The sequence below is a fragment of the Geotrypetes seraphini genome, chromosome 8, assembly GCF_902459505.1.
Source record: "Geotrypetes seraphini chromosome 8, aGeoSer1.1, whole genome shotgun sequence".
Lineage (NCBI taxonomy): Eukaryota > Metazoa > Chordata > Amphibia > Gymnophiona > Dermophiidae > Geotrypetes > Geotrypetes seraphini.
This window is the reverse complement of record NC_047091.1, coordinates 93,464,102-93,489,261: the sequence shown is the minus strand read 5'-3', so window position 1 is coordinate 93,489,261 and position 25,160 is coordinate 93,464,102. Positions and strand designations below refer to the sequence as shown.

General features: G+C 41.7%; 1 protein-coding gene across 1 annotated transcript; it reads left to right on the top strand.

Moving 5' to 3' along the window:
* The first annotated feature begins 1,386 nt into the window (after positions 1-1,386).
* LOC117365109 (mucin-16-like) lies at positions 1,387-14,743 on the top strand. The gene is made up of 5 exons (XM_033955077.1): positions 1,387-1,428; positions 1,543-1,610; positions 8,667-8,815; positions 13,171-13,265; positions 14,631-14,743. The coding sequence occupies exons 1-5, from the start codon at positions 1,405-1,407 to the stop codon at positions 14,727-14,729; spliced, it is 435 nt and encodes a 144-aa protein (XP_033810968.1). The 5' UTR covers positions 1,387-1,404; the 3' UTR covers positions 14,730-14,743.
* The last annotated feature ends 10,417 nt before the right edge of the window (positions 14,744-25,160 follow it).

Below are 25,160 nucleotides of genomic sequence, written 5' to 3'. Positions count from 1 at the left end.
CATTCCAGAGCTTCCTTTCAATTGAAAGAGACTCATCTCATGCGCATTTAAGCCACATAGATATTTAAAGTCTTTATCATATCTTCCCCTCCCACCTTTCCTCTAAAGCAGTGTATCGCAAACTGTGTTCCTCGGCACACCAGTGTGCCTCCTGAGATTTCTGGTGTGCTGCGGTACACTGGGGAAGAGGAGAGGTGCTGGCGCCGGATGGCTGTCTACAGGACATGCCTCTCACGAAGAGAGGCACATCCTGTAAGCAATCTCCTGATGCCGGCATCTCTTCTCTCTGCCAGCCCTTCTCTCAAGCGCGGGTCTTTGTCTCGGCGCAAGACCCATTTGAAGGGCCTTTGCGCATGCGCTGATGGTGGTGCCAATGCCAGCACACTTCCGGGTGTCTCGAAAGGTTTAGTGTGCCCCGGCTCATAAAAGTTTGCGAGACACTGCTCTAAAGTATTCATATTGAGACCACCAACCATTTTGGTAGCCTTCCTCTGGATTTATTCCATCCTGTTTATATCTTTTTGAAGGTGCAGTCTCCAGAATTGTACACAATATTGTAAATGAGGTTTCACCCGAGGAGATGGGAGAAGGGAGAAGAGGGAAAGGGTAAAGCTTATGCTGCTTTAGTAATAAAAAGAAATAAATGGCTGAAAAAGACAATGTTGTCCCATCCACTCTGCCCAGGTGTGATTCTTCCACTTTGCACACATACTCATATAAATTCCCATAATGAAACCACTACCAGATCCCGAACCCCTATGTCCTTTGCTTATCTCTAACACACCCAGAATCTGTTGATTGACTGTTCTCAACTGGGAGGTCATTTTGGCTGTGTCACTTTCCTCTCCAACATTAAATCTAACACCCAGATCTCCCTCAATGCTGCTATCCATCTGTTATAAGTTGGCGGGTGGGATTGGTGAACTGTATTGCTGATGTGTGTGTTTTATTTGTTTTATGGTGAGAAAATGTAAATGGTGGAAGCCATATGTATGTTTTTTGATGGAGAAGACAGTGAAACAAGTTTGTAATGCTACTGCCTATGCTGTTCTGTAGTGGGATAATGCATGGGGTAAGTTTGTAGTATTTCTACCAATGCTGTACCTATTGAAGAGTAAACAGAAAACTCCATTTTCTCATTTGATTCATCCCATTTCCCAGGCCCTGAATTCTCTAAAGAAGTAATTGCATCTTAGTAATTCCTAAATTGGGGAATGCATGGTGATTTCTTCCCTTTGTACTGTTTTAGGGTATCGTAATTTGGACACAAGTACAACTGCCCCTACAAGCACCACTAGTGTTGTCATTGTGCCTTCACAAGGAAGCCTGGGTTTCCAATATAACTTCAGAATAATAAACCAGAACCTCCGAAATGAAGACCCCAATTCCAAGGAATACCAAGAAATGTTGAAGGAAATTAATGACGGAGTAAGTGGCTCATGCTCTACGTAAACTCATGTGCTCTGGAAGAGTGTAGAAAAGTTATCTAGAGATCTAGAAATTATGGCCTGCAGGGTAATGATGTGCATTTTCTAATTTCAGATGAATAAGCTTTATCGCAAGAGTCCTCTTAACAACTCATTCGAAGTGTGTGTGGTAATTGGGCTGAGGTATGTTCAGCATTAAACATTGTTTTCTTTTATCAGTTGTAATGAGCCTGTAGTAATCTGAGATCTTATCATCAAGTACTTCAAAATTTTATGTGAGTTTAAGAAAAGGCCAGGAGGTACTTCTCCACAGTGTTTGGTCATTGTCTCTGAGGGGTGGATTAGGAAGCATACAGTGGAGCCGTATATAGATGGCTGAGCACCTAGTTTCTACCACAAACTTAAAACTGCACTATGCAGAAAGCTAAATAGATGCAAATTTCATGCGTGCAGAACATGTGAGCTAGTTGGAAGGAAACCTGTTGGACATAACCACACAAAGGTTCGGCAGGAAGCAAGACTTCTTGTGAGCGTGCCCCGAAGAAAATGAAAGTGCTGACTGTTCTGTGCATAAATATTAGCCTCACAAAAAATTGAAACAGCCAGATCTCAACTTCCATTTAGTCCAGTGGTCTCAAACTCAAACCCTTTGCGGAGCCACATTTTGGATTTGTAGGTACTTGGAGGGCCGCAGAAAAAATAGTTAATGTCTTATTAAAGAAATGACAATTTTGCATGAGGTAAAACTCTTTATAGTTTATAAAACTTTCCTTTAACAGTTAAAAGGAAAGATATATAAACTATAAAGAGTTTTACCTCATGCAAAATTGTCTTTTCTTTAATAAGACATTAACTATTTTTTCTGCGGCCCTCCAAGTACTCTATTTTTTCTGCAGCCCTCACATTTAAAGTTCATCTTTTCTTTCTCAAAACTGGCACATTTCAATCACTAAATTGAAAATAAAATCATTTTCCCACCTTTGTTTGGTAATTTCATCAGTCTCTGGTTGCACTTTATTCTTCTGACTGTGCATCCAATACTTCTTCCCTTCTTTCAGCCTCCTGTATGCATCCTCTCCTCCAGACCTCATTCCCTCCCCCAACTTTTTCTTTCTTTCTGTATGTCTGTCTTTCTCTGATTCCGTGCCCCATTTTTTGCATTTTTTTCTGGCTCCCTGTCCCCACCCCACCTTCCTTCTTTCTTTCTTCCTTCCTTCCTTCCTACCCTCCCCCATGCCACCGCCGCTGCGGAATAGGCTGCTGCCGCTGCCGCTATCGGGAACAGGCCGAGATCTTCCTGCTTCTCTTCTGCACGGGGCCGACCAACTCTCGCCGCCCAAAGTCAATTCTAACGTCGGAAAGGACGTTCCGGGCAGCCAGGCAGCGATTGCCTATCCAGAACGTCCTCTCGACATCAGAATTGACATCGGGCCGCAAGAGTTGGTCGGCCCCGCAGGGAAGAGAAGCAGGGAGATCAAAGAACACGGTGCCGGCCTGATCCCCGATGGCAGCAGTGAGAAGGGAAGGGAAGCAGGTTGGGCACCACTGCTCTAGACGAGCCGCACTCTAGGGAGAACAGTGGATGCCCCCCCCCCCTTGGTACGCCACTGGAGCAGTAGCGTGTCTGGCTGGCTCATTCGTTCAAAGCCGCGGGTGGTGGCTCCTTGCGAGATCCGTGCCTGCGTCTGAAGCCTCTCTGATGTTGTGACATCAGAGAGGCTTCCGATGCAGGAGTGGATAGCGCAAGGAGCCGCCAACCCGCGACTTTGAACGAACGAGCCGGCTACTGCTCCAAAAGGAAGAGAATGATCGCTTCCTGACCGCGGGCTGCAAATAAAATCTGGAGAGCCACATGCGGCCTGGAGAGCCACATGTGTTTGAGACCGCTGATTTAGTCCCTAACACAGAATTTCATGCTAATGCATGGAAGGGCATGAGAAAGGGGCAAGGAAAAGACATGGGGACTGTACCTTGCAGTCTCAATAATATCCATCAAATACAAAACAAGTAAATAATGCAGAATACTGGTGGGGCATTTACTACTACTACTATTTATTATTTCTATAGCGCTGAAAAGGCATACGCAGCACTGTTCATTTTAACATACGATAGACAGTCCCTTCTCAGAAGAGCTTACAATCTAATTTAGACAGGACATTTCAGGGTTGGGGAGATTATGGTAGAGGAAATGATACAGTGGGTATAGGTGTCTGACAGCAGTGAGTGAGAGTTAAGAGTTGAAAGCAGCCTTTAGCTTGGATTTGAACACTGCCAGAGATGGAGCATGACGTATTGATTCAGGCAGCCTGTTCCAGGCATACAGTGCCGCAAGAAAGAAGGGACGGAGTCTGGAGTTGGCAGTGGATGAGAAGGGTGTCAGGTCAAAAGCGCGCCGGGACAAAGGCGCGCCCAGACAATTGAGCGCAGCGCGGAGGTGTGCGCCGCTCAAAATTACAGTTTTTAGGGCTCCGACGGGGGTCGTGGGGGGGAACCCCCCCCCCACTTTACTTAATAGAAACCGTGCCGTGTTGTGGGGGCGTTATGGGGGGTGTGGGGTTGGGGAAAAAGTTAAGTTTACAGTAAAATGTGGAGGGTTACAACCCCCCAAACCCCCCATAACGCCGGCGCGATGTCTATTAAGTAAAGTGGGGGGTTCCCCAACAAAAACCCCCATCGGAGCCCCTAAAAACTGTAATTTTCATCGGTGCGCGCCTCTGTCTTGCGCTCAGTTGTCGGCACACGCCTTTGTCTTTCGCGGCGTTGTCTATGAACCGATGAGAAGGGTACAGAAAAGAGGAGGTCTTGTGTCGTTATATGGTTATATGCAATTGGCAAATTATGTGAGTCAAATAAGGATATCGGGTCTTTCCCGTGGAGTTCGTGACAGGCTTCTTACTTTTTTCAATCAATTTGAGGATTTACCAGTTTCGGTATCTTTGTTGCATAAGTGGTGGTGGAATCAACTTCCAAATCGCACATACAGTAGGCTTTTACAAAACTGGAGTGAGGAGTTAGGGATTCAGATAACACTTCCTGATTTTAGTCAAGCAATTAATCGTTTACTTAAAATTATTATGGGTTTTGTATGGAGGGAATGCGCATATAGAGTGATACATAGGGCCTATTTCTCACTAATACAAGCTTTTCATGCAGGACTGGTAAATTCTCCAAAATGTATTAAATGTGATAAAGATCTCAATACATTATCTCATGATTTTTTGGCAATGTCCTTTCATTAAGGGCTCCTTTTACGAAGGTGCGCTAGAGGTTTTATCGCAGGCACCAGATTAGCGTGCGCTAGCCAAAAATCTACCGCCTGCTCAAAAGGAGGTGGTAGCGGCTAGTGCACGCGGCAAATTAGCTATTTCGCACGTTAAGCCCCTAGCGCACTTTTGTAAAAGGAGCCCTAAGTCTTTCTGGTCTGCCATCTTATCATATTTGGGTTCATTGTGGGAAAGTCCTGTGGTGGGATCTCCAAGGGGAGTGCTATTTGATAAAGTTTCAAGTTTATTTAAAATTTGTTTAATCGCTCTATCATATATTCAGGGCGATGTATAATTCTAAAAATATTATGCAGGGGATCAAAAAGTTCATATAACAAATACATGACTTTCAAAACAGACGGGACTAGTAGGGTATCTGACAGCAGTGAGTGGGAGTTAAGAGTTGAAAGCAGCCTTTAGCTGGGATTTGAACACTGCCAGAGATGGAGCATGACGTATTGATTCAGGCAGCCTGTTCCAGGCATATGGTGCCGCAAGAAAGAAGGGACGGAGTGTGGAGTTGGCAGTGGATGAGAAGGGTACAGAAAAGAGGAGGTCCTGGGTCATTATATGGTTATATGCAATTGGCAAATTATGTGAGTCAAATATGGAGATCGGGTCCTTCCCGTGGAGTTTGTGACAGGCTTCTTACTTTTTTTCAATACAATAATTGGAGGCAGATGAAACAATCAAGGAAAATTACAAGAGGAGGGTTTTTTTGTTTTGTTAAGTTTTTTTTTTAAAAAAAGGATGGATTTTGCTTTAGTTTTGGTGTTTTTACGATGTCTAGCAGTCAAATGCATCTTTAAAAAGAAAACGTTTTAACCTACTCTTAAATCTACCAATGTTTCTTTCCTCCCTTAAGTAAATTGGCAAGGAATTCCACAATGGGGGGTGGGGGGTGCCACGACGGAAAAAAATGTATTGTCTTCGTGTATTAATGGTTTTAAGTGATGGAACAGTTAGCAAATGTTGGTCATTAGATCGAAGAGTTCTAGTGGAAGCATAGGGAATTAGAATCCTGTTGATAAAAGCTGGGAGACTTATGGAGCTGGGCCTTAAATGATAACAGACATATTTTGTAAATTATTCTATGCAATACTGGAAGCCAATGAGATTTTTTAAGAAGTGGTGAGACATGGTCGAACTTTTTTGCGTTCATGATAATTTTAATAGAAGTGTTTTGAATTAGCTGTAAACGCCTGATCTCCTTTTGAGTAATACCCTTGAATAAGGCGTTAGAGTAATCGATTTTAGAAATGATCAGTGAATGGATTAATATGTTTAAGGATTTTGGTTCTAACCATTTAGAAATTGAGCGAATTTGCCGTAACCTGAAAAATGTTGATTTGACTATACTGCTAATATGATCATGATAGGACAGTTTATGATTGAATATGACCCTTAGACTTTTGATGGTAGTGACTGTATGAAGAGTAGCGCCTGTGAGTGTAATGGGGTGGTTGAATTTTAGGCCTTCTTTCCATGGAAAAAACATTACATTTGATTTGGATATGTTAAGAGCAAGTCTATTAGTAGCGAGCCATTGATGTATTTGCTCAAGTTTCTTGGTAATTGATATTGATTCTGAAGGATTCTTGGTATCTATTGGATATAGAAGTTGAATATCGTCTGTGTAAGCAAATGCATTGAATCCAATAGATTGACAAAGAGTAATTAAAGGTACGAGAAAAATATTAAACAGGAGAGGAGAAAGAATAGACCCTTGAGGAATTCCATAGCTTGAAGAAATTTTATTTGAAATTGTGTTATTAAATGAGACAGTGGCAGAACGATTCTCAAAATATGAGCAAAACCATGCACAAACATGGTCAGTGATACCAATAGCTTCTAGGCATCCGAGTAGGAGATCATGATTCACGGTATCGGATACAGAAGAAAGATTGAGGGAAATTAGAAGCACAGACTTATGATGATCTATGGTAATGTATAACGGTCGACATGCCTATTAGCGAATGTTCTGTGGAGTGATATTGTCTAAAACCTGTCTGGTTTGGATGAAGGATGTTTGTTTTTTCTATGAATTCAGAGATCTGAGTAAATACTACCTTTTCTGTTAGCTTTGCTAAAAAATGAAATATTAGCAATGGGTCTATAATTTTTTACTTCACTAGGACTAATTTTGCCATTTTTAATAATTGGCCGGATAATTGCTTCTTTCCAAGATGTAGGCAGAATACCTTGTTGTAAACTTTCCTGTGGGGTATATGGTCAAGGGAGATGCCTCTTATTTCAGAAGGCTTGTATGGTGGGTCATAAATGTATAGTTTTTGGCAATGGAGGAACTAATTACATTGTGTAATTTTATTTGAGGTTTGGGAGGTTCGTCGATCTCCTAGACAAATTCGTCTCTTTATGAAAACTTGGGACTCCTATATTCAAAAACTTTCAGCTAGAGCACAAAGTTTGATTCTTAATTAATTAAATTGAAGTTTTTGTTGCATTCATGGTATCCCAAAACCTGGCTGTATTTGTCATCTTCCATCCTGGGAGGGAGGGAGGAATGGGAAGGAGGGAGGAGGGAGGAGGAAAAGGGGGGACGAGGGTTTGTCATATAAAAATGTTTGGAGGAATGATAGTATTTAATAGAATATATGGATTCGAATTTTCTAAATGTGTGATATCATTTGTAATGAATATCTATATGTATTATGTAAATGTATATTCACTTTATTCCTTCAATTAAAATGTTAGAACATAAAAAAACTCATAGGGGAAAATCCCCGATGAGACAGAAAACCTGGAATGGATTTAAACTCTTTCAATCACTGCTCCTTTTAGAGTAGGGGTCTCCGAAGTCCCTCCTTGAGGGCCGAATCCAGTCGGGTTTTCAGGATTTCCCCAATGAATAGGCATGAGATCTATGTGTATGCACTGCTTTCAATGCATATTCATTAGGGAAATCCTGAAAACTTGACTGGATTCGGCCCTCAAGGAGGGACTTTGGAGACCCTGTTTTAGAGTGTCATTTCCAGTTTTTTCAAAGTCTCAATATTGTTTGCTGTATTCCACAGCAAAAACTTAATTTTCAACAGTCTCAGCTGCAAGTGATAATGACCTGGCTCCTCCACTGCCAACTATGATCTTCTACATCGATTTCACCCAGCCAGCCCATCTTCAGGAGCTGCAACTGCTTCAGGTTTTCATTGCAGTATTCCATCATATCATCCTTTATTTTATCATACAGCAGCATCAACATGAGCTTCAAGGTCTCCGCTTCAACCTTCCCACTCAAGGTCCAAAAGACAAACTGGAAATGACACTCTAATTTACCCAGTTGAAAGAACTGGAAATGACACTCTAAAACAGGGGTGTCAAAGTCCCTCCTCGAGGGCCACAATCCAGTCAGATTTTCAGGATTTCCCCAATGAATATGCATGAGATCTATTTGCATGTACTGCTTTCATTGTATGCTAACAGATCTCATGCATATTCATTAGAGAAATCCTGACTGGATTGCGGAGGGAGGGACTTTGACACTCCTGCTCTAAAAGGAGCAGTGATTGCAAGAGTTTAAATCCATTCCAGGTTTTCTGTCTCATCTGGGATTTTCCCCTTTGAGTTTTTATGTAGAGTATGTGAAAGTGTTTAGGTGCTACGTGTGGTTTGTTTATACAATATTTATAAATGTGTGCTATACATAAAAATTGATTGCTTGCATATTCATTAGGGATATCCTGAAAATCTGACTGGCATAAGGTCCCCCAGGATAGGGTTGAAAGCCACTGTTCTAATGGATCCAACACAAATTCTAATGTATTGACTAATTGATGTTTAATGGTACGGGTGAATACTTTTGTTTAGAATTATTAATATTTTCTTTCCCCAATACTGTGGAATTTGTGCGCTGTTGGTAGGAAAATAGGTTGTGCATTGTCTATTGACGTTGTATCCTGAGCTTCTTACTAACTTCTATTGCCCAGCAAAGATCCTACCTTGTTTTCTTTTCTTATAGGAAGGGATCTGTGCTCGTGGATTCTCACTGTTACTTCAAGAACACGCCGGAGGTCAATATAAAAAGTGTTGAGCAGACATTTATAAAGGGAACCCAAGAAGCAAAGTGGCTAGAAAACAAATTCCAGCTACAGGAATTCACAATATCACGTATGTAATGCATGGATAACCCCCCCCCAAAAAAAAATAAAAAAATGGAATAATGGAAATCTGCTAGATCACTGCTGAAAATTATTTCATTAAACTCAGCAGTGGTAGACAATGTTCACCCCCTCCACTCCCATTTTCTTGTGTCCATACTTTCTAGAGCTGTACCTAGGATCGGCATTAGGGGAGGGAAAACAGGGCATCTGCCCTGTTCCCCACAGCTCCAGGGGGCCCTGCGGTCCAGGCATCTCTTCCCCTTGCTAGTCCATCTTCTTCCCTTCTCCTCACCTTCGCAGTCTCCTTTCAGAATCAAAGTTTTCCTTTTCAGAGGAGCCCCGGCACAGCAGTCGTTCTCATAAGTTGCAGGATGCTACCTAGCTTGAAGCTTCCCCTGGGCAGATCACAGCAGAGAGGAAGCTTCTGGCTGAGCAACCACCTGCAACTTATGAGAATGGCTGCCAAAAAGGGAAACTTTGATTCTGAAAGGCAACTGGGAAGGAAGGAAAAGAAGTTGAGTGGTGCTTGAGGTTTATTGTGTGTTGTCAGGAGCATGTGGGAAAGCAGCAGCAGTGACGGGGAGATGAGGAGGCAGATACTCGATGGATTTGGGGTGGAGGGAGAGAGAAGGGGGCAGGATACTCAATGGAATTGGGGTAGAGGGAGAGAGGGGGCAGATAATGGAAGTGGGGTAAAGGGGGAGAGAGAAGAGGGAGGATATTGGATGTCAGAGAGGAGAGAGAGGCGGGAACAGATGCTGAATGGAAGGAGGTCATAAAGAAAAAGGGGCACATGCTGAATGGGGGAAAGAGTATAAAGTTAGTGAGATACTGGAAGGGATGAAAGAAAGAGGTGGCAAGCTGTGGGTAGATACAGTAAAAAGATGGAAAATGAGGACTGGATAGTAAGAAAGAATTTAATTTAGATGTAGGCAGAAAATAAATTGAGAAGGAAGACCAGGAAAGAAAAGGAAAGGGATGTGAAGGGAAAGGAGAGAAAGATGTCAGAGCATGGGAAGAGGGGGGGGGGGGAGGAGACAGAGATACCATATCTGGAGGGGGGAGAAAAGAGAGAAGGAGGCAGAGATACCAGATCTGAGAGAAGGAAATGAGAAGAGAGATGCTAAAAACCATGGTGAGAAGGGAGGGAGAGATGGAAGGGAAGGAGACAGAGATGCCAAACCATTGGGGGTGCAGAGGGAAGAAGATAAATGCTAGACCAATTGGGTGGAGGGGGAGGAGAGATGGAAAAGGGAGGCAGACAGTTTCCAGAAGGGGCATAGAAAGAGAACAGATGCCATATAGAAGAGGCAGCGAGACAGGGTTAGACAGTGGCTTGAAGGAAGAAAATGACGAGAAGATGAGGAATTCAGAAACCAGATGACAAAGGTAGAAAAAAATTCTATTTATTTGTTTGCTTTAGGATAAAGTAGAATTGTAGCTGTGATGATAAATGCTTATAAATAGAAAATATAAATAAGATGGTCCTTTTATTGGATTAATTTTAATACATTGTTGACTAACTTTCAGAGATCAAATCCCCCTTGCTCAGGTCAGGACAAGATACTTTAACAGCTATATACTTTACTGACCTAAGGAAAGAGGTTTTGCCCTCTAAAAGCTGTATTAGTCCAATAAAATGGCATTATCTTATTTTCCATTTTTTGTTTTATTTTTGTTAATTTGTAAAGTGATTTGTTATTTCTCTTTTCAAATTTAAATCTGCTATCTTTACATTTTGTACAATATTAGGGGACATGCATCACTGGTTCTGTAGCATTACACCGTATGCAGGGTCCGGCTTCGTGGTGGTTCAGTTTAACTTTTGTCTATATATTTCTCATTTTAGTTTGTGATTACTTATTCCATACTGGGTGAGGGTGTTTCTGTGTTCTGTGTGTATGAAAGATATGATTTTCTGTTAGCATTGACTGTGCAAGATCGATCTGTACTAATCTGGCTTGTTTGTTTTACATTGGGTGTATTGATATTCTAGTGCTTGCTGCAGCGTGTAAGATGCTGCCTTTTCCTTTTCTTGTGTGACTTGTGAATTACAGTGGAACCTTGGTTTACGAGCGTAGTTTGTTGCAGAAGTATGCTCGTAAACCAAATTGCTCGTATATCAAAGCGAGTTTCCCCATAGGAATGAATGGAAATTCGCTTTGATTCATTCCACCAACCCCCCCCCCCCCACCTGAGGCTACCGGCGCTGCTCCAATCCCCCCCCTTGAGGCCATGGCCGCTGTTCCATACCCCCCCGCGATCTGGCATCCCCCCCAGTGATCCAGCATCCCCCCCCCGCTCGAGTCGTCCAACCCCCCCCCCCCCGCGATCTTACATGCTCCCCTGAGCACCAAAACGATATCCCTTACCCCGATTGGGCACCGGCACCAGCCCAACGCACAGGACGTGCTGGTGCCCGAAGATCCTCCCTCTTCTGTGCTGGGCTGGGCGGTGCATCGGTGATCCTTCCTCTTGCTTGTGCTGGGCTGGACTGGTCCTTAAGCATTTGTGTGACATCATCACATAACACCTGTGCATGTGCAGATGCCCTCCCAACGTGCCTTTGAGCACTTGAGGGGGTGGGGGTGGGGCTGGGAGTATGATGTAGGCAGAATAGGGTGGGGCTGGGTGAAACTGGGCGGGCCTGGGGGCAGGGCCATGGGTCCTGATTTTACTAGCATAAAATCTTGTAACCCTAACATTAGACAATGGTGATTGGATTTAGCTCTTATAAGCAGAGCATCCCAGAAGAAAACTTGGTGCTTGCTGCCCACCTGAGGACAGTTTGCAGTGATTACAGGGGCGTAGCCAGACACCCAATTTTGAGTGGGCCTGGGCAGAAAACCCCCACCTCACAGGCTATTTGGTTTTACCTTTTCCTGCCCGCCATCTAGTCTCTCAAACCCCTCCCCCAGCAGATCTTCACTGGCAGTGAGCAGTGACTGATACACACTGCTTACACCAACCCCACAGCCTTCACTCTGCCGTATTCCTGCCTATGTGTAAACAAGAAGTTGCATCGAGGGAAGGCTGTGGAGCCAGTGCTAGCTGTGTGTATCAGTTACTGCTCACTGCTTGTGAAGATCTACTATTTAAAAGGTACACAGAAGGGGAGAGGAGTTAGAAGTTTTCAAGTGGCAGGGTTTGGTGATCACCACTAGCCACATCATAAATGTGCTGCTACTGGGACCAAGAAAAACAACACAAAAAACATTGAGAGGAGATATAAAATTAGGGAAGAAATACTCCAAGCGGTTGCAAATAAAGGCCCATGGCACCACATTGCAGCCCTGGTTCTAACTGGAAGCCCATAGAAGAAGAAGAAGGGAGCTACCAGATCAAAACAACCAGTGATATGCGGTCAGGGCTTCAGGGAATTTGCTTCATCCCCTAAAGGCCTCGAGGGCACTGCTCTGAATTTGATTGGTTGAGCAGGCAACAGGCAGCTGCTGCTCAGCCAATCAAATTCAGATCAAGGAGGTTCGGAGAATCCGCAGCCCAAAAGCCCAGTTTTTTTTTTTTGCGGGGTGCCTACTCAACAAATCAAACTGCATCAAGCACAAAGTAAGCACAAAGATATAAAAAGCAGGGCTTTAGAGCTGGAGATTCTCCGAATCCCCTGAAAACCCTCACCGAACGCCACTGAAAACAACCAAACAACATCAACAAACCCAACAGGTTTCTATTAATTACCACATTGATTGTTAACAGTAAATGCATCCTGAATGGTGTAGAATGTGGACATATAGTCCCTAGAATGTGGACTATATGTTGAAATTAATCTTTTGTTAGGGTTACCAGACGTCCAGATATCTCCGAACATGTCCTCATTTGAGGACATGTCCAGGGGCCTGGACAGCTTTTCAAAACCCAGCACTTTATACAGATTTTGAAAAGCCTCCTCTTAATCGCATCGCATTAAGGCAATCCGCGCATGCGTGGGTGGCATGCGATGATGTCACACGCATGCAAGTCTAGGATGTCCGGATTTTACAATTATAAAATCTGACAACCCTAGACATTGCACTATTTGAGCTTTCTCCTTCATTTTCCTATTTTTATTATATTACAGGTGGTCAGGGGACTGTGAAGGCTATGATGGTCCCCTTGTTAACCTCGTTTTAGTGATTACACTAAGCTACACAGGTTATAAGGTTCTGAGCACTTCACATTTTATTAAGTATATTATTTACGGTATATTGTTTATAAGAGCTGTGATTATTGAAAATATCTATTGATTCTCATCACAGAGTTAAACTAATTATTCCTCCTGATATATATTTATATAAATTTAAAAACCAGGTTCTCTTTGTGACTAACATGTTACACATCAAATATTTTTGTCTGTTTTCCCTATAGCACTACAGCCGCAAGAACTGCCATTCTGGGCAATAATCCTGATATGTTTAGCTGCGTTATTGACACTTGTTCTACTTTTCCTGCTATGCTTCTTGGTAAGTTCTCCCTTTAACCCAAAGGTTCTCAAACTCAGTCCCCGAAACACAAAATATTTTCTGTGTTAGTAAATTCGTTAAAGCAGTCGAAACACCTCTTCCTGATATACAAAATGGTTCTCCGTGGCTGCTACCGATGGCTCTCCGTGGCTCTGTGGCTGCTACCGATCGTCATAGCCATAGAGAATCCTAAGCTAATGCATTACAAGGTGCTCATTAGTATTCTAATGAGCACTCTGTGTAATGCACAGCAGGGAAACATGTTGATTCCCATGCAAACTTTAACGGCAAGGTCAGAGCTGTCGTACCCTTACTTTCCTATCAGTGCCTGAGCGCTGATTGGTTCAGGCACTGCCAGGAAAGTAGGGCTTGAAAGCTTAGACTCCATACCCCCCCACACACACACATCCTCTCTCTGTACCTCTGATCTCCTCAACCGTTCATAGCCCCCCATTTCAGTACATATACCCCCACCACCACCAATGCTGGAACCCCACCACATCCCACCACACCACACCTCCCAATACCCTCAAACTTAAAAAATAAAATTGGCATTGAGGGATGCCCACTGTCCCTCCTGGCAGAGTCCAGCCCCCTCGTGCCAGGAACCCCCCCCCCCCCAACAACCCCCCTCCATACTTTAAAATTGAGGTTCAGCAGGAGGGATGCCCACTTCTTCTGCCCGCTAGACCTGCCTCTTCAAAATGGTGGGCCTTCCACTTCCTGGTGCATCCTGGGAAGCACTGGGAGGAGCCAAAGACAGCTTCGGGGAATCCTGCTAGCTTAGTTATTGGGGATTTCCCTGCCCAAATCAGCTGAACTGGCAGGCAGGGAGATAAGGGGGAGCTTTTTTTTTTTTCCAGGCAGGAAGGAGGAAGAGCTGTGATAGCGATTGCTCTTCTGAGCAAATGCTAGGCACAGTTCCTCCCCCTTTTACCAGAGATGTTCCCCACAAATAGCATGCTTATAATTTGCATGCTATTGTGCTGAGCATCGCCAGTACAAAAAAAAAAAAAAATTCCTCCCACCATAGTATTTTTTACCATTGTGTTGGAAGTCTGTGCATCCTGCCCACAGTCTTTGATGGCTACAAACTGGTCTGGTTTTTAGTATCTCCACATAACTTCTGTATGCATACATTCTGCATGCATGCATTCTGTACACAGTATTTGGCATACAATGAAGAGAAAGCATGCAAATATACGTATCTATCTCAGGCACAGTTATCGTAGAAGCCCTCAAAACCAGGACCGATTGTGGCCCCTCAGAGACTGGATTTGGAGATCTCTGCTTTAACTCGATAATATTCTCATGACCAGGATTGGTCACTGTTGGTCACTTCTTTTTTCATTTTCTCTTGAACAGCTTGCATTCTGTCGTCGGAGAAGGAAAGGTTCCTACCAGATTCAGCAAGCTGCACATGGCGTCTACTTCCCTCACTTAGACATGAGGAAGACATACTGAAGGCAACTCAGGAGCTACTATGAACTGTGATTTATCACAAATTGATGCCAAAGAGCAATGTTTTCTTCCTTCCACTTCAGGACTTTGTTACAAATAACTCAGTTATGTGAATCGTTTGATTTTAGCAAACATTTCCTGCTTTTTTATAGCAGAGGGATAGAGCGAAATCCTGCCTGGGGTGAAAAGTTCCTTTTCCAGTGCAAGTTATTTTATTAAAAGTGACAACTGAAATAAATCTACTTATGCATGCAGAACAAATACAACTCACAATGCACCAAGGCAAAATGTCTTGCGCATTATGTATGATGTTCAGGGGGAAGAAGCCATACCCATTAATAACAAAATTCTGCTTTTCTCAACAATCAATCAAGTATGCAAGAAATTCTTTCAGATATAATTTGCCTCATATCTTCCTTGGTTCTTATTCCCCCTCCTTCTTTGATAGCTATTAGCACTGAAAAAGGACTTATATCTCTAGAAGCTTCTATCTTCATTTGAATGGCACGATATGTTGCAGGTGATATGAGAATGTCAGTTAGTTTGGTGTTTCGGAACTGACTTCAGTGTGAGCCAGTGCGTCTCATGACTTCCACCTCCCCTCCCAGGTGAAGATGGGTTAAGGTCGCTGATTCCTTCTTATTTTGTTAAAGAAGTAGAAAATGATGATGGGAAGGGTATTACCCATGTTTCAGTTTTAAAAGTTCACTGATTTAGGCCTGAGTGCGATCAAAGTGTTTCTTTTCTCTAACACCTATTGGAAGTCCAATAAATATTACTATCCTCTACTGTCTGCATTTAGAGACAGAGAACAATATCAGCATGTAGGGGGGAAGCATGGGATAGGTAAAGAAGGAAAGGGATTTGTATACCCCCTTTTGTAGTTACACAACCACACTCAAAGTGGTTTACATATACTGTATACAGGTACTTATTTTGTACCTGGGGCAATGGAGAATCAAAGGGGTCTTTAACTAAGGCGTGTTAGCAGATTTAGTGCGTGTTAACCGCAGGGCAGGATTAACCAATAGGCCCAGTAGGCACGTGCCTAGGGCCCGAAATGGTCAGGGGGGCCCGATGAAGGAGGGCATCAACATTGTTTTTTCCAAATGATGATGGGCCCCTCCAGCATCGATCGGCAATGCGGGCCTCCCCCCATCAGTAACACGGGTCCCCCTCGATCAGCAACGCGGCTACCCCACCCCATCGACGGAAAGTAAGACATACAAGCAACATGGGTAAAAAAGGCAATGGGAACTGTAATTTTGCAAGCGGTGCTGCTTGCCCAAAGCTTCCCTCTGACGCAGCTTCCTGTTTCTGCCTGGGTGCATGGTGGGATGGGGCGGGGCAGGGGGCCCAGTGTACTTGTGTGCCTAAGGGCCCTCAATGAATGAATCCTGCCCTGGTTAACCGATTTAGCGCACGCTAAATGCTAATGCTCATTATATTCTATGGATGCGTTAGCATTTAGCATGCGCTAAATCAGCTAGCGCGCCTTAGTAAAAGACCCCTCAAGCGACTTGTGCAGGGTCACTGGAAGCAGCCCAGGATTCAATCCCGCAATCTGTGGGTGCAGTGGTAGCAGCTCGACCGTTAAAGGTCGCTTCTCACCTCAGGACAAGTCAGGATAGGAAAATGAGGGGTGTGAATGGAAAAACATTCTTTCTTTTTCATTTCCTTAGGGAGTGATTGTTTTATTTACACACACACACACACCCTTTTTTTTAATCTTTATTCATTTTCAAAAGCCAACAGTAAGTGCAACAGATAAGCAAACAAATAATACAATAATCAGCACTCAATACAATCAAATAATACAATAAATATATATCACCCCCTCCCATACCCTCCCACCCACCCTTCCTGGACAGATTTAAATTCTTTATTCATTTTATATTTGCATCAAGTGTACAGAAAGAATAACAGATTAACTTAATACATCACTTGAGATATCACAAAATTTCCCCAAACTTTATCCCCTTTCCATCCACCCTTCTATCAATAATTAATATATACAATATAATAAAATCATTCATGCTCTTCATAATTAATACCCCCTTTTCACAAAGCCACGCTAGCGGCTGCCGCAGCAGTAAACTGCCACGAAGCCCATAGGGATTTAAAGGGCTTCAGGGCTGTTTGTCGCACAGCTTTGTAAAAGGGTGGGTTATTTATTTTTTGATTTGTGGGTTTAATGTGCAGTGAACTGCAGAATGTTGTTGATTTTTAGGCTGTTTGAATGGAAAAGGACTCAAAAGTATGTGTTTTGGGAAGATAGAGTGATTGCAAAACAAACTTTCTGATTACTGTCTTCAACGGGATTTTGCCTTGCTTATACCAAGATAAGGAAATAAAAACTATACTCTTCAAGAAATCCCTTAATAAAGCTTAATACCATGATAAAGCTTAACCCCCCTCTTACCATCCCCTCCCTAACCCCAGATCCTACTTTTCCCTCTCTTGGAAACCTTCTCTGATCTAACGTTGTAACCCTTCTTCCATAACTCTTTTTGTAATCCGCTTTGAACCGAAAAGTAATGGCGGAATAGAAATCTGTAATGTAATGTAATGTAATAAGGATGAACATCATTCACACACAATCACGCAGAAGTGGAAAGAATTGCGGTATATAAACAATATTCTGCAAAGCTTTCATCACTAATAATACCTGCATTTTGCCAAAGCCCCAACATTTAGGGGGATGTATCCTCTGTTTTTCTGACCCTGGATACACGTGCCAGATGAAACCATGAATCTTTTGCACTGAATCTAGTAATTATTTTGTACAGAACAAAACTGCCCAAGTAGCAAGCATGACAGCCAGTATTTATTTCTGTAAGAATCCATGGCACAATATTTCGGGTAGTTGTTATCTCACCTGCCAGAAACAAAGTGAAGATTTTGATTAATCTAGGGCGCTCAATTAAGTCTTCAGTGTCAATTGCGTCTTCAGTGTTACTTTATTTCTTCTGTTAAAACAAAATGCTTTTACTGTATAGAATATGCAGGTCTAAGACTTCTTTTCCTGAATACGTATATCATACAAAAAATATAGAAGCACTTTAAAATCAGTTTTCTTATGTCTGCCTTTGAATTTAAAAATATATCTTTAAATATATATGGTAAATATATTTTTTTAAATTTTAGCTAAGTACGGTATTTAAAATTATGCTGAGCTATTTTTGAAATGTTATTTGTGTTATTTTATTTTAATTCTGCAGTTTACAAAGCTAGCAATTGAAACCTACCATCGGTCCTTTTCTTCTTTGTAGAAATACAGTAGCTACGTGTGGTCATCTGCCACCTCACAGACTGCCCATGGTTTGCAAATGTTCTTGCTGTAAATACATAATGCATGTTACTAACATGGCAGAGCCATGCTGTATCTTAAAATTACCGCCAAATAGTGGAGTGGGCATGCAAATCCTCAAAATATTCAAAAGAAGTTCTTCAACAAACTTTTCAAAATACTGTCAAAAACCATTTCGAAAATACTACACATAATCTGCCCCCTTTTGTACGACTTAACTCTGGTGATACTCTGACGATTTAATTTTCATCTAGAATCCTTGGGTTTGTTCTGGATTCCACTCTTTTTTTGACTAACCAAATTAATAATGTATCAAAAAAAAAAAAATGCATTTTTAGTTTACGGATGTTAAGGAGGGTTCGTGGTATTTTTCTTCAACATCATTTTGCTGTATTAGTCCAGGCTATTGTATTGGCTTATCTGGACTATGCAAATTCTCTTTACATCAGTTTAAGTAAGTGTAACTTAGAGATTACAGCTGATTCAGAATACAGCTGACAAACTGATTTTTGGTAAGAACAGATACGATCACGTTACTCCATTACTGAGGGCACTGCATTGGCTCCTGGTATATTGGAGGGTTCAGTTCATGTGTGTCAATGTTGTATTTAAGAGTCTATATGGGATTTTTCCCCCATTATTTCCCCTTTCTTTCAATTCTCATCAACTTCTTTCTACTAGAGGCATACATAAATGTAAATTAGTATTCCCTTCTATTAGAGGGATTTAAACTTTAGGTAGACTTTCATGTTCTCTGGCATTTACCATGGTGGAAATCTGGAATGATCCCCCTTCAGAAATCAGACTTCTTTCCTCTTTGCCATGTTTTAGAAAACCCCTGGAGACGTATCTGTTCAATAAATTTTTAGATGATAAATAAGAGATGGTAATAGATGAATTTTCCTGTCCGATTACTGTTCCCTAATGTTACTTTGAGTAAACTTTTGTTAACCTCTGGGGAATGACCCGGTATATAAGACTAAGGATTGGATTTAATGTACTGGCTGAAAAATAACATCATAATAACCTTGGAAAGTGGAAAGACCTCAGACTCCCCCTTCCCTGCTCACAATAGAACAGCTTGTGATGGTTCATTCAATGGGATATTTTGTCAATCATTGGTCCACCACCTCTCTTAAGTATAAATTAAAGCTGCATCAAATTCAGTTAATGAACAATTAATGGCCATTATTGAAGACGGGGTATATGCAGCAGGATGAGAGCAGTTTAGTTTAGTGCGCCTTCGCTTCCGTGTGGCATGAAATATCACACTTTATTCAGCGTTGCCAAGTGAGTTATGGACAATAATTGTTGCAGATAGAGTTCTATCATTTGGAACAAGGCTGTATGGAGATAATGTGTTCTCTGATCTCCTGACAAAGCTTTAGGGCGAAATGGGCCCCATTGGGATCAGTGTCCAGAAAAGATCAAGAATCAGTTTATTACTGAAAGCTAAGTTCCTGTTTTGATTGTTCATTAATTGAATTTGATCCAGCTTTAATTTATACTTGGGGGAGGCGGTGGGCCAATGATTGACAAAATATCCCATTGAATGGACCAGCACCAGCTGTTCTATTGTGAGCAGGGAAGAGGAGTCTGAGGTCTTTCCACTTTCCAAGGTTATTATGATGTTATTTTTTAGCCAGTATATTAAGGGCTCCTTTTACAAAGGTGCGCTAGTATTTTTAGCGCATGTACCGGATTAATACGCGCTATAGCGTGCGCTAGCTGAAAAACTACCACCTGCTCAAGAGGAGGCAGTAGCGGCTAGTGTGTGTGTGGTATTTTAGCACGCGCTATTCCGCGCGTTAAGGCCCTAACGCGCCGTCGTAAAAGGACCCCTAAATGTTCATGCAAGTATTTTTGAAATGGTTTTTGACAGTATTTTGAAAAGTTTGTTGAAGAACTTCTTTTGAATATTCCGAGGTTTGGTATGCTCACGCCACTATTTGGCAGATGTCTTTTGATGAAAATTAAGTAGAGTAGTTTGTCTTCTTTTTTTGTCTAAGTATCTTAAAATTAAACATAATAAAATCAGGGAAGTATGAAATTCTAAGCACTGTGTCTGTATTTCTTTCATACCTCTACCTCCTGCAACTATAACCCACTTCATCCAGGTACATGCATAGCCTGAATCCTATCCGGAAGTGTCACTGTTGTGCAGTGCATACATTTTCCTTACCTCAATCCCCTATCCTGAGATAGATTTGGGAAAGCCACTTCCTGAGCCTAGGATGGAGTTGGTCTACTCTTTGGAATCGACTGGGTACTTCATGATGACTCATTGGCCACAGTCAGATACAGGAGAGATGGGGAGAAAAGGAACATAGGAAAATAGGGAGAGAAAGGAAGCTGGAGAGAGACACAACAGTGGAAGGGTGAGACAAAACAGAAAAGTAGAACAGGATTCAATAGATGATGGAGGGAGGCAATGTTGACACATGGATATCTGATGCCTTAGGCGAAACTTCAGCCTTATAACTCGCTCCTTAGAGGCAGCTCAAGGCCTTACCCCTCTGCAGTCTGGTATTTCCGCTTCTTTACTTACCTCCCCAGGTGTCTATCATCAGTCCTTCCCTTCCCAATACCTCTCTCATATCCAGCATCTCCCCAACCCTCTAATAGTCCAGCAGCTTCCCTTGCCTCTTCCCTATTCCTCAATTGTCCAGCATTGCCCTTTTCTTACTCCCCCCAGTGCTCAGCCTGTCCCTCTTCCTACCCTCAGTTTCTAGCATCAACCTCTTCCCTATCTTTTCAGTATGTAGCATCTCCTCATTGGTAGGAGAAGAAGCTGCTCTTGATGCCACAGATCTCCACAAGGACAGCTCTAAAAGCAAGAGCTGCAGGTGTGGGGTTTGAGTAGATGTGCATACGTAAGACCTTCCTCATCTCACTTTCTCCATACTTCCTGTTAGAAAGAGGCAGAGCTTATCACAGACCTTGAAGATGGGTGTTTTCCTCAAGACCCTGCACCAACGCTCTTGCTTAGTTTTAGAGGCAGACAAAGGCTGTAGAAGGTGAAGACAGTTGTATTGTACCTAGATTTATAATGCTTTAGGCAGATGCCTACTCTGGCACATGGTAGAGCCAGCTCTGGATAGAGGTATGAAAAAGAGGGAGGAATGGGGGACGGAGAAATGTGAAAAAGTGTGAAAGATGGCAGGTTGGAGAACCTGGAGAAGTAAACATACCCCATCTTTCTTTGACTTCAATCCCTGACTGTAAAAGGGAGATTCCTCTATATATAAATGGAAACTTAGATTCTTGACAATTAATCACGTTTACTCTCACATAAATGAGAGAAGAAAACTTGAAGAAAGAACTGACCACAAACCTGGATAAATATTTTAAGAGCAATTATATAATTAGTCACTTACATTTCTGATCCAACTGTGCGCCTAAAATATACAGAATATGTACTGACATTTAGGAGGAAATTCATCAACGAGTGTGTATACTTTCCACAAGAATGTCAAATGATATTCTACAAATAGGTGCTCAAATGCAATAATAATAATAATAACAGTTTATATACCGCAATACCGTGAAGTTCTATGCGGTTTACAAAGATTAAGCGAAGGTACAAGTTGATTGAGCTTGAGAGAGGTGGAAGAAAGTGATTAGTAGGACAAGAAAACCATTGTTGAGGAGAAAGGGTTGAGAGGGTCAGTTGTTTAGATACTTTAGGAATAGGTGTGTTTTTAGACGCTTCCTAAATTCCTCATAAGTAGTGGATGATAGCAAATGTTCTAGATCTTTACCCCATGTTGCTGCTTGATGAGAGAGAAGGTGTTAAAGGGGAAGGGGGGTGGGTGGGAGAGAGAGAGGAGAGTGTTTACATGGGCAGGCCATAGGTAGGGCAGACATTTAGCAGGGCAATTTAAAGAATTCAGTTAGGTTACGATTTGCACGATTTATCCTAATTTGACACATACTAGGGATCTAATACCAATACACATAATATGCAGGTTACAGGATAAATTTGACAGTTACAGTGCAAGATTTATCAATATAAGTTTTAATCCTAATGTGACACACAATCGATATACAACAATATTTCTTTGTAATCTATTGGCCTTGGGCAAGGGAGTTCGGTGAAGAGGCGTGTTTTTAATGCTTTTCAAATGAGGGATGAATCAATACTCCAACTCCGCAGGGCAATTCTGTAAATCGGTGCCAATACTTGCCACTGATACTTATCGGAGGTGCCTAGCTGGTATGTACTAAGCTTTTCTGTTTGAAACTGAAGAGTTGAGCAATACATGTAGTTTTGCCAGAACTCCCAACATTCTAAGATAACCTCCAAGCTGAGTGTTATTGTGCTTCACGATGCTGCTTTTTTTTCAGTGGGGATCTTTTTTTTTTTTTTAAGCTATTGGGACTGTGACTGCTGATTTTTTAGTTTAATTTCAGTTCTCACTGGGTTGGATGGGAACATACTACTTTGGTGTATGCCTCTGGGGGTGGGGGTGGGGGTGGGGGGGGCGTGTCTGGAACAGATTTTTTTCCACATTTTTGTTCATTATTGAGGTTTTTCTCTGTTCCAACTTTTCCTGAGGTTTTTTTTGAGAAACCTATGATAATAGTAACATACCCCCCTCCCTTTTATGAAGCCGCATTAGGGTTTTATATTCACAGCCTCAGCAGTAAAAGCTCTGACACTCATAGAATTCCTTGGAGTGCTGGAACTTTTACTGCTGCAGCAGCAATAAAAAAAAAATGCTAATGTGGCTTCATAAAAGGGGGTTATAGTAACATATACCTCCTTTTACTAAACTGCGATACTGGTTATTAGCGCAGGGAGTCGCGCTGAATGCTGCATGCTGCTCCCGACACTCATAGAAATTCTAGGAGCGTTGGTAGCAACGCGGAGCATTCAGCGCGGCTCCCTGCGCTAATAACCGCTATTACGGTTTAGTAAAAGGGGTGGGGGATAGTAAATGACAGCAGATAAAGACCTTCTTGGTCCATCCAGTCTGCCCAACAGCCACACTCATTATTAAGGCAATGTCCTTGTATTTCTAATCTAATATAAGATTTGTGAATCGCTCTAATACTATTTAGTTCAAGGTGGTTTACATTAAAAGGCCATAATAATTCTATGGGAAAATACAATGCCTTGGATAACAAAGATATCCTTAAAATAAATGGCATTATCTGGATGTCAATCAAAATAAAAAAGGCTCAGTACAAGAATATTCATAGCGGTGCAAGAATATAATATTGACATTGTAAATGATTTCCAATCGACCCAAATGTATACACCAAGGAATCAACCAGGAGACCGATGAGGTGAAGCAGAGTAATCTAAAAGAGGGGCCCAGAGTTTTTCAAATTTTCGTACTGAACGCAACCTCTCTGCCACAATGCGTTCATACTTGGCCACCAAACAGACCACGTTCCACCGAGCAGTGTAATCAGCTGCAGCTAAGCTCTTCCAGTTGGAGAGAATAATTTTAATAGCAATGAGGATCAACATATGTAATAAGTTATTGTTCTCCTCAGTGAGAGGTAATCGGGCCTCAACACCACCAATAATAAGGACTGCATAAGACAGAGGACTACTTATTTGAAGAAGGGCGCATATATCTGCCCATATTTGCTTCCAATATTCATGAACATGAGGACATTCAAAGATCATGTGACGCAGCGTACTTGTTGAGTTTTTACAGGACCAGCAACTACCGTCCATATCAGATTGTTTTTGTCAACCATTTTGCTTTATTTTATTCATTTTCTCATTGTGATGAATGTATTGTGGTGCTATTTTCTGAAACATACATTGAGCATATGCATTTGATGGTCCGCACCATTTGTTTTATTTTATTTGTGGTTTTTAAAAAAATATAATAAAACATTTCTGAACTTAAAAACCTAATGAAAAGATATCCTTACAATTCCTTAACTAAGGGCTCCTTTTACAAAGATGCGTTAGGACCTTAACGTGCGGAATAGCGCAGGCTAAAATGCCATGCGCGCTAGCCGCTACCGCCTCCTCTTGAGCTAATCCGGTGTGCGCGCTAAAAACGCTAGTGCATCTTTGCAAAAGGAGCCCTAAAAGTACTAACTTTACAATTTATCATATAGAAATATTTTTTGACATTCTGTGGAATTTCCAATGACTAACTTCTGTCCTTATTTGCATAGTAAATCATTCCAGATAACAATAGCAGCATATGTAAAAGAAAAGTTAAATTGACACTTAAAATGTATACCTCTAAAAGGGGGAAACTGCAATAAAAATGTATTATTCAGTCTATTATATGAATAATGCAAACATGAAAAGATCAAAGTGAGATAATCAGAAGCCTCTGCCTGTATAATATGATGAATCAGACAAATAGTTTTAAACTCAAACAATGAAGTTTCTTATCTAATATCGTATCGCTTCAGACCATATATCAACCTCACTGCAGTATTCTGAATCAGCTGCAATATATTTTTTTTTATTACCCTTTTTGAGTTTATAACTATTGCTTATGTGCTACGGAAGCTTTCAGGCTTCATTGTTATTTAACTGAGTGAGTTCTGTGTTCTCTTCATATCCTTAGAGTATGCACACACTAGTTGAAAATTTATTACTATAAAGACGTGTTTGCTCCCCTGTATTTTTGTTTCTATCATAAAATTGCCCCTTGCGGGAAAACTATTCATCAATGCTGATGAACTGTGCTTTTGTGCTAAAATGCATTAAAAAATCAGTTCCACAACTTATCTTTCTCCAGAGATTTTTTAAAACTCATGATAAGGTTCTGGTATTCTTCAAAGTGACTTTGGAGTTCTATCAGTGCAAAAATGCACTGACAGAGTTACTGAGGACCAGAAATGGTGTGAGGAAGACTGATAGGGTTAAATTTTCTAAGGCTTTAGATGCCTATTACTATTATTTAGAACTTTTACAGTGTTACTTGATGCTGTATGCGGTTTTCTTTCTTGCTCCTCTACATGGAACAAAATCTGAATATTCATTGAGAAGAAGCTGGAAATCAAGCCTGTCAGTGGCCCTCAAGGAGCGGAGCTCCACATGCTTCATCTCATTGGCCTCAAATCAAGACTTTCTGGCATCTGCTACCAAGGCCTACACAAGCCCTGGTGAAAATTTTGTCCTGGGTTATAAATTCACC

What these genes read in the sequence shown, in the direction of transcription:
- LOC117365109 (XM_033955077.1), top strand. Translation starts at nt 1,405, where the DNA reads ATGTTGAAGGAAATTAATGACGGA. An exon ending in TGTGTGGTAATTGGGCTGAG is followed by an intron (nt 1,611 to 8,666) that starts GTATGTTCAGCA and finishes CTTTTCTTATAG; the next exon opens with GAAGGGATCTGTGCTCGTGG. An exon ending in ACAGGAATTCACAATATCAC is followed by an intron (nt 8,816 to 13,170) that starts GTATGTAATGCA and finishes TTTTCCCTATAG; the next exon opens with CACTACAGCCGCAAGAACTG.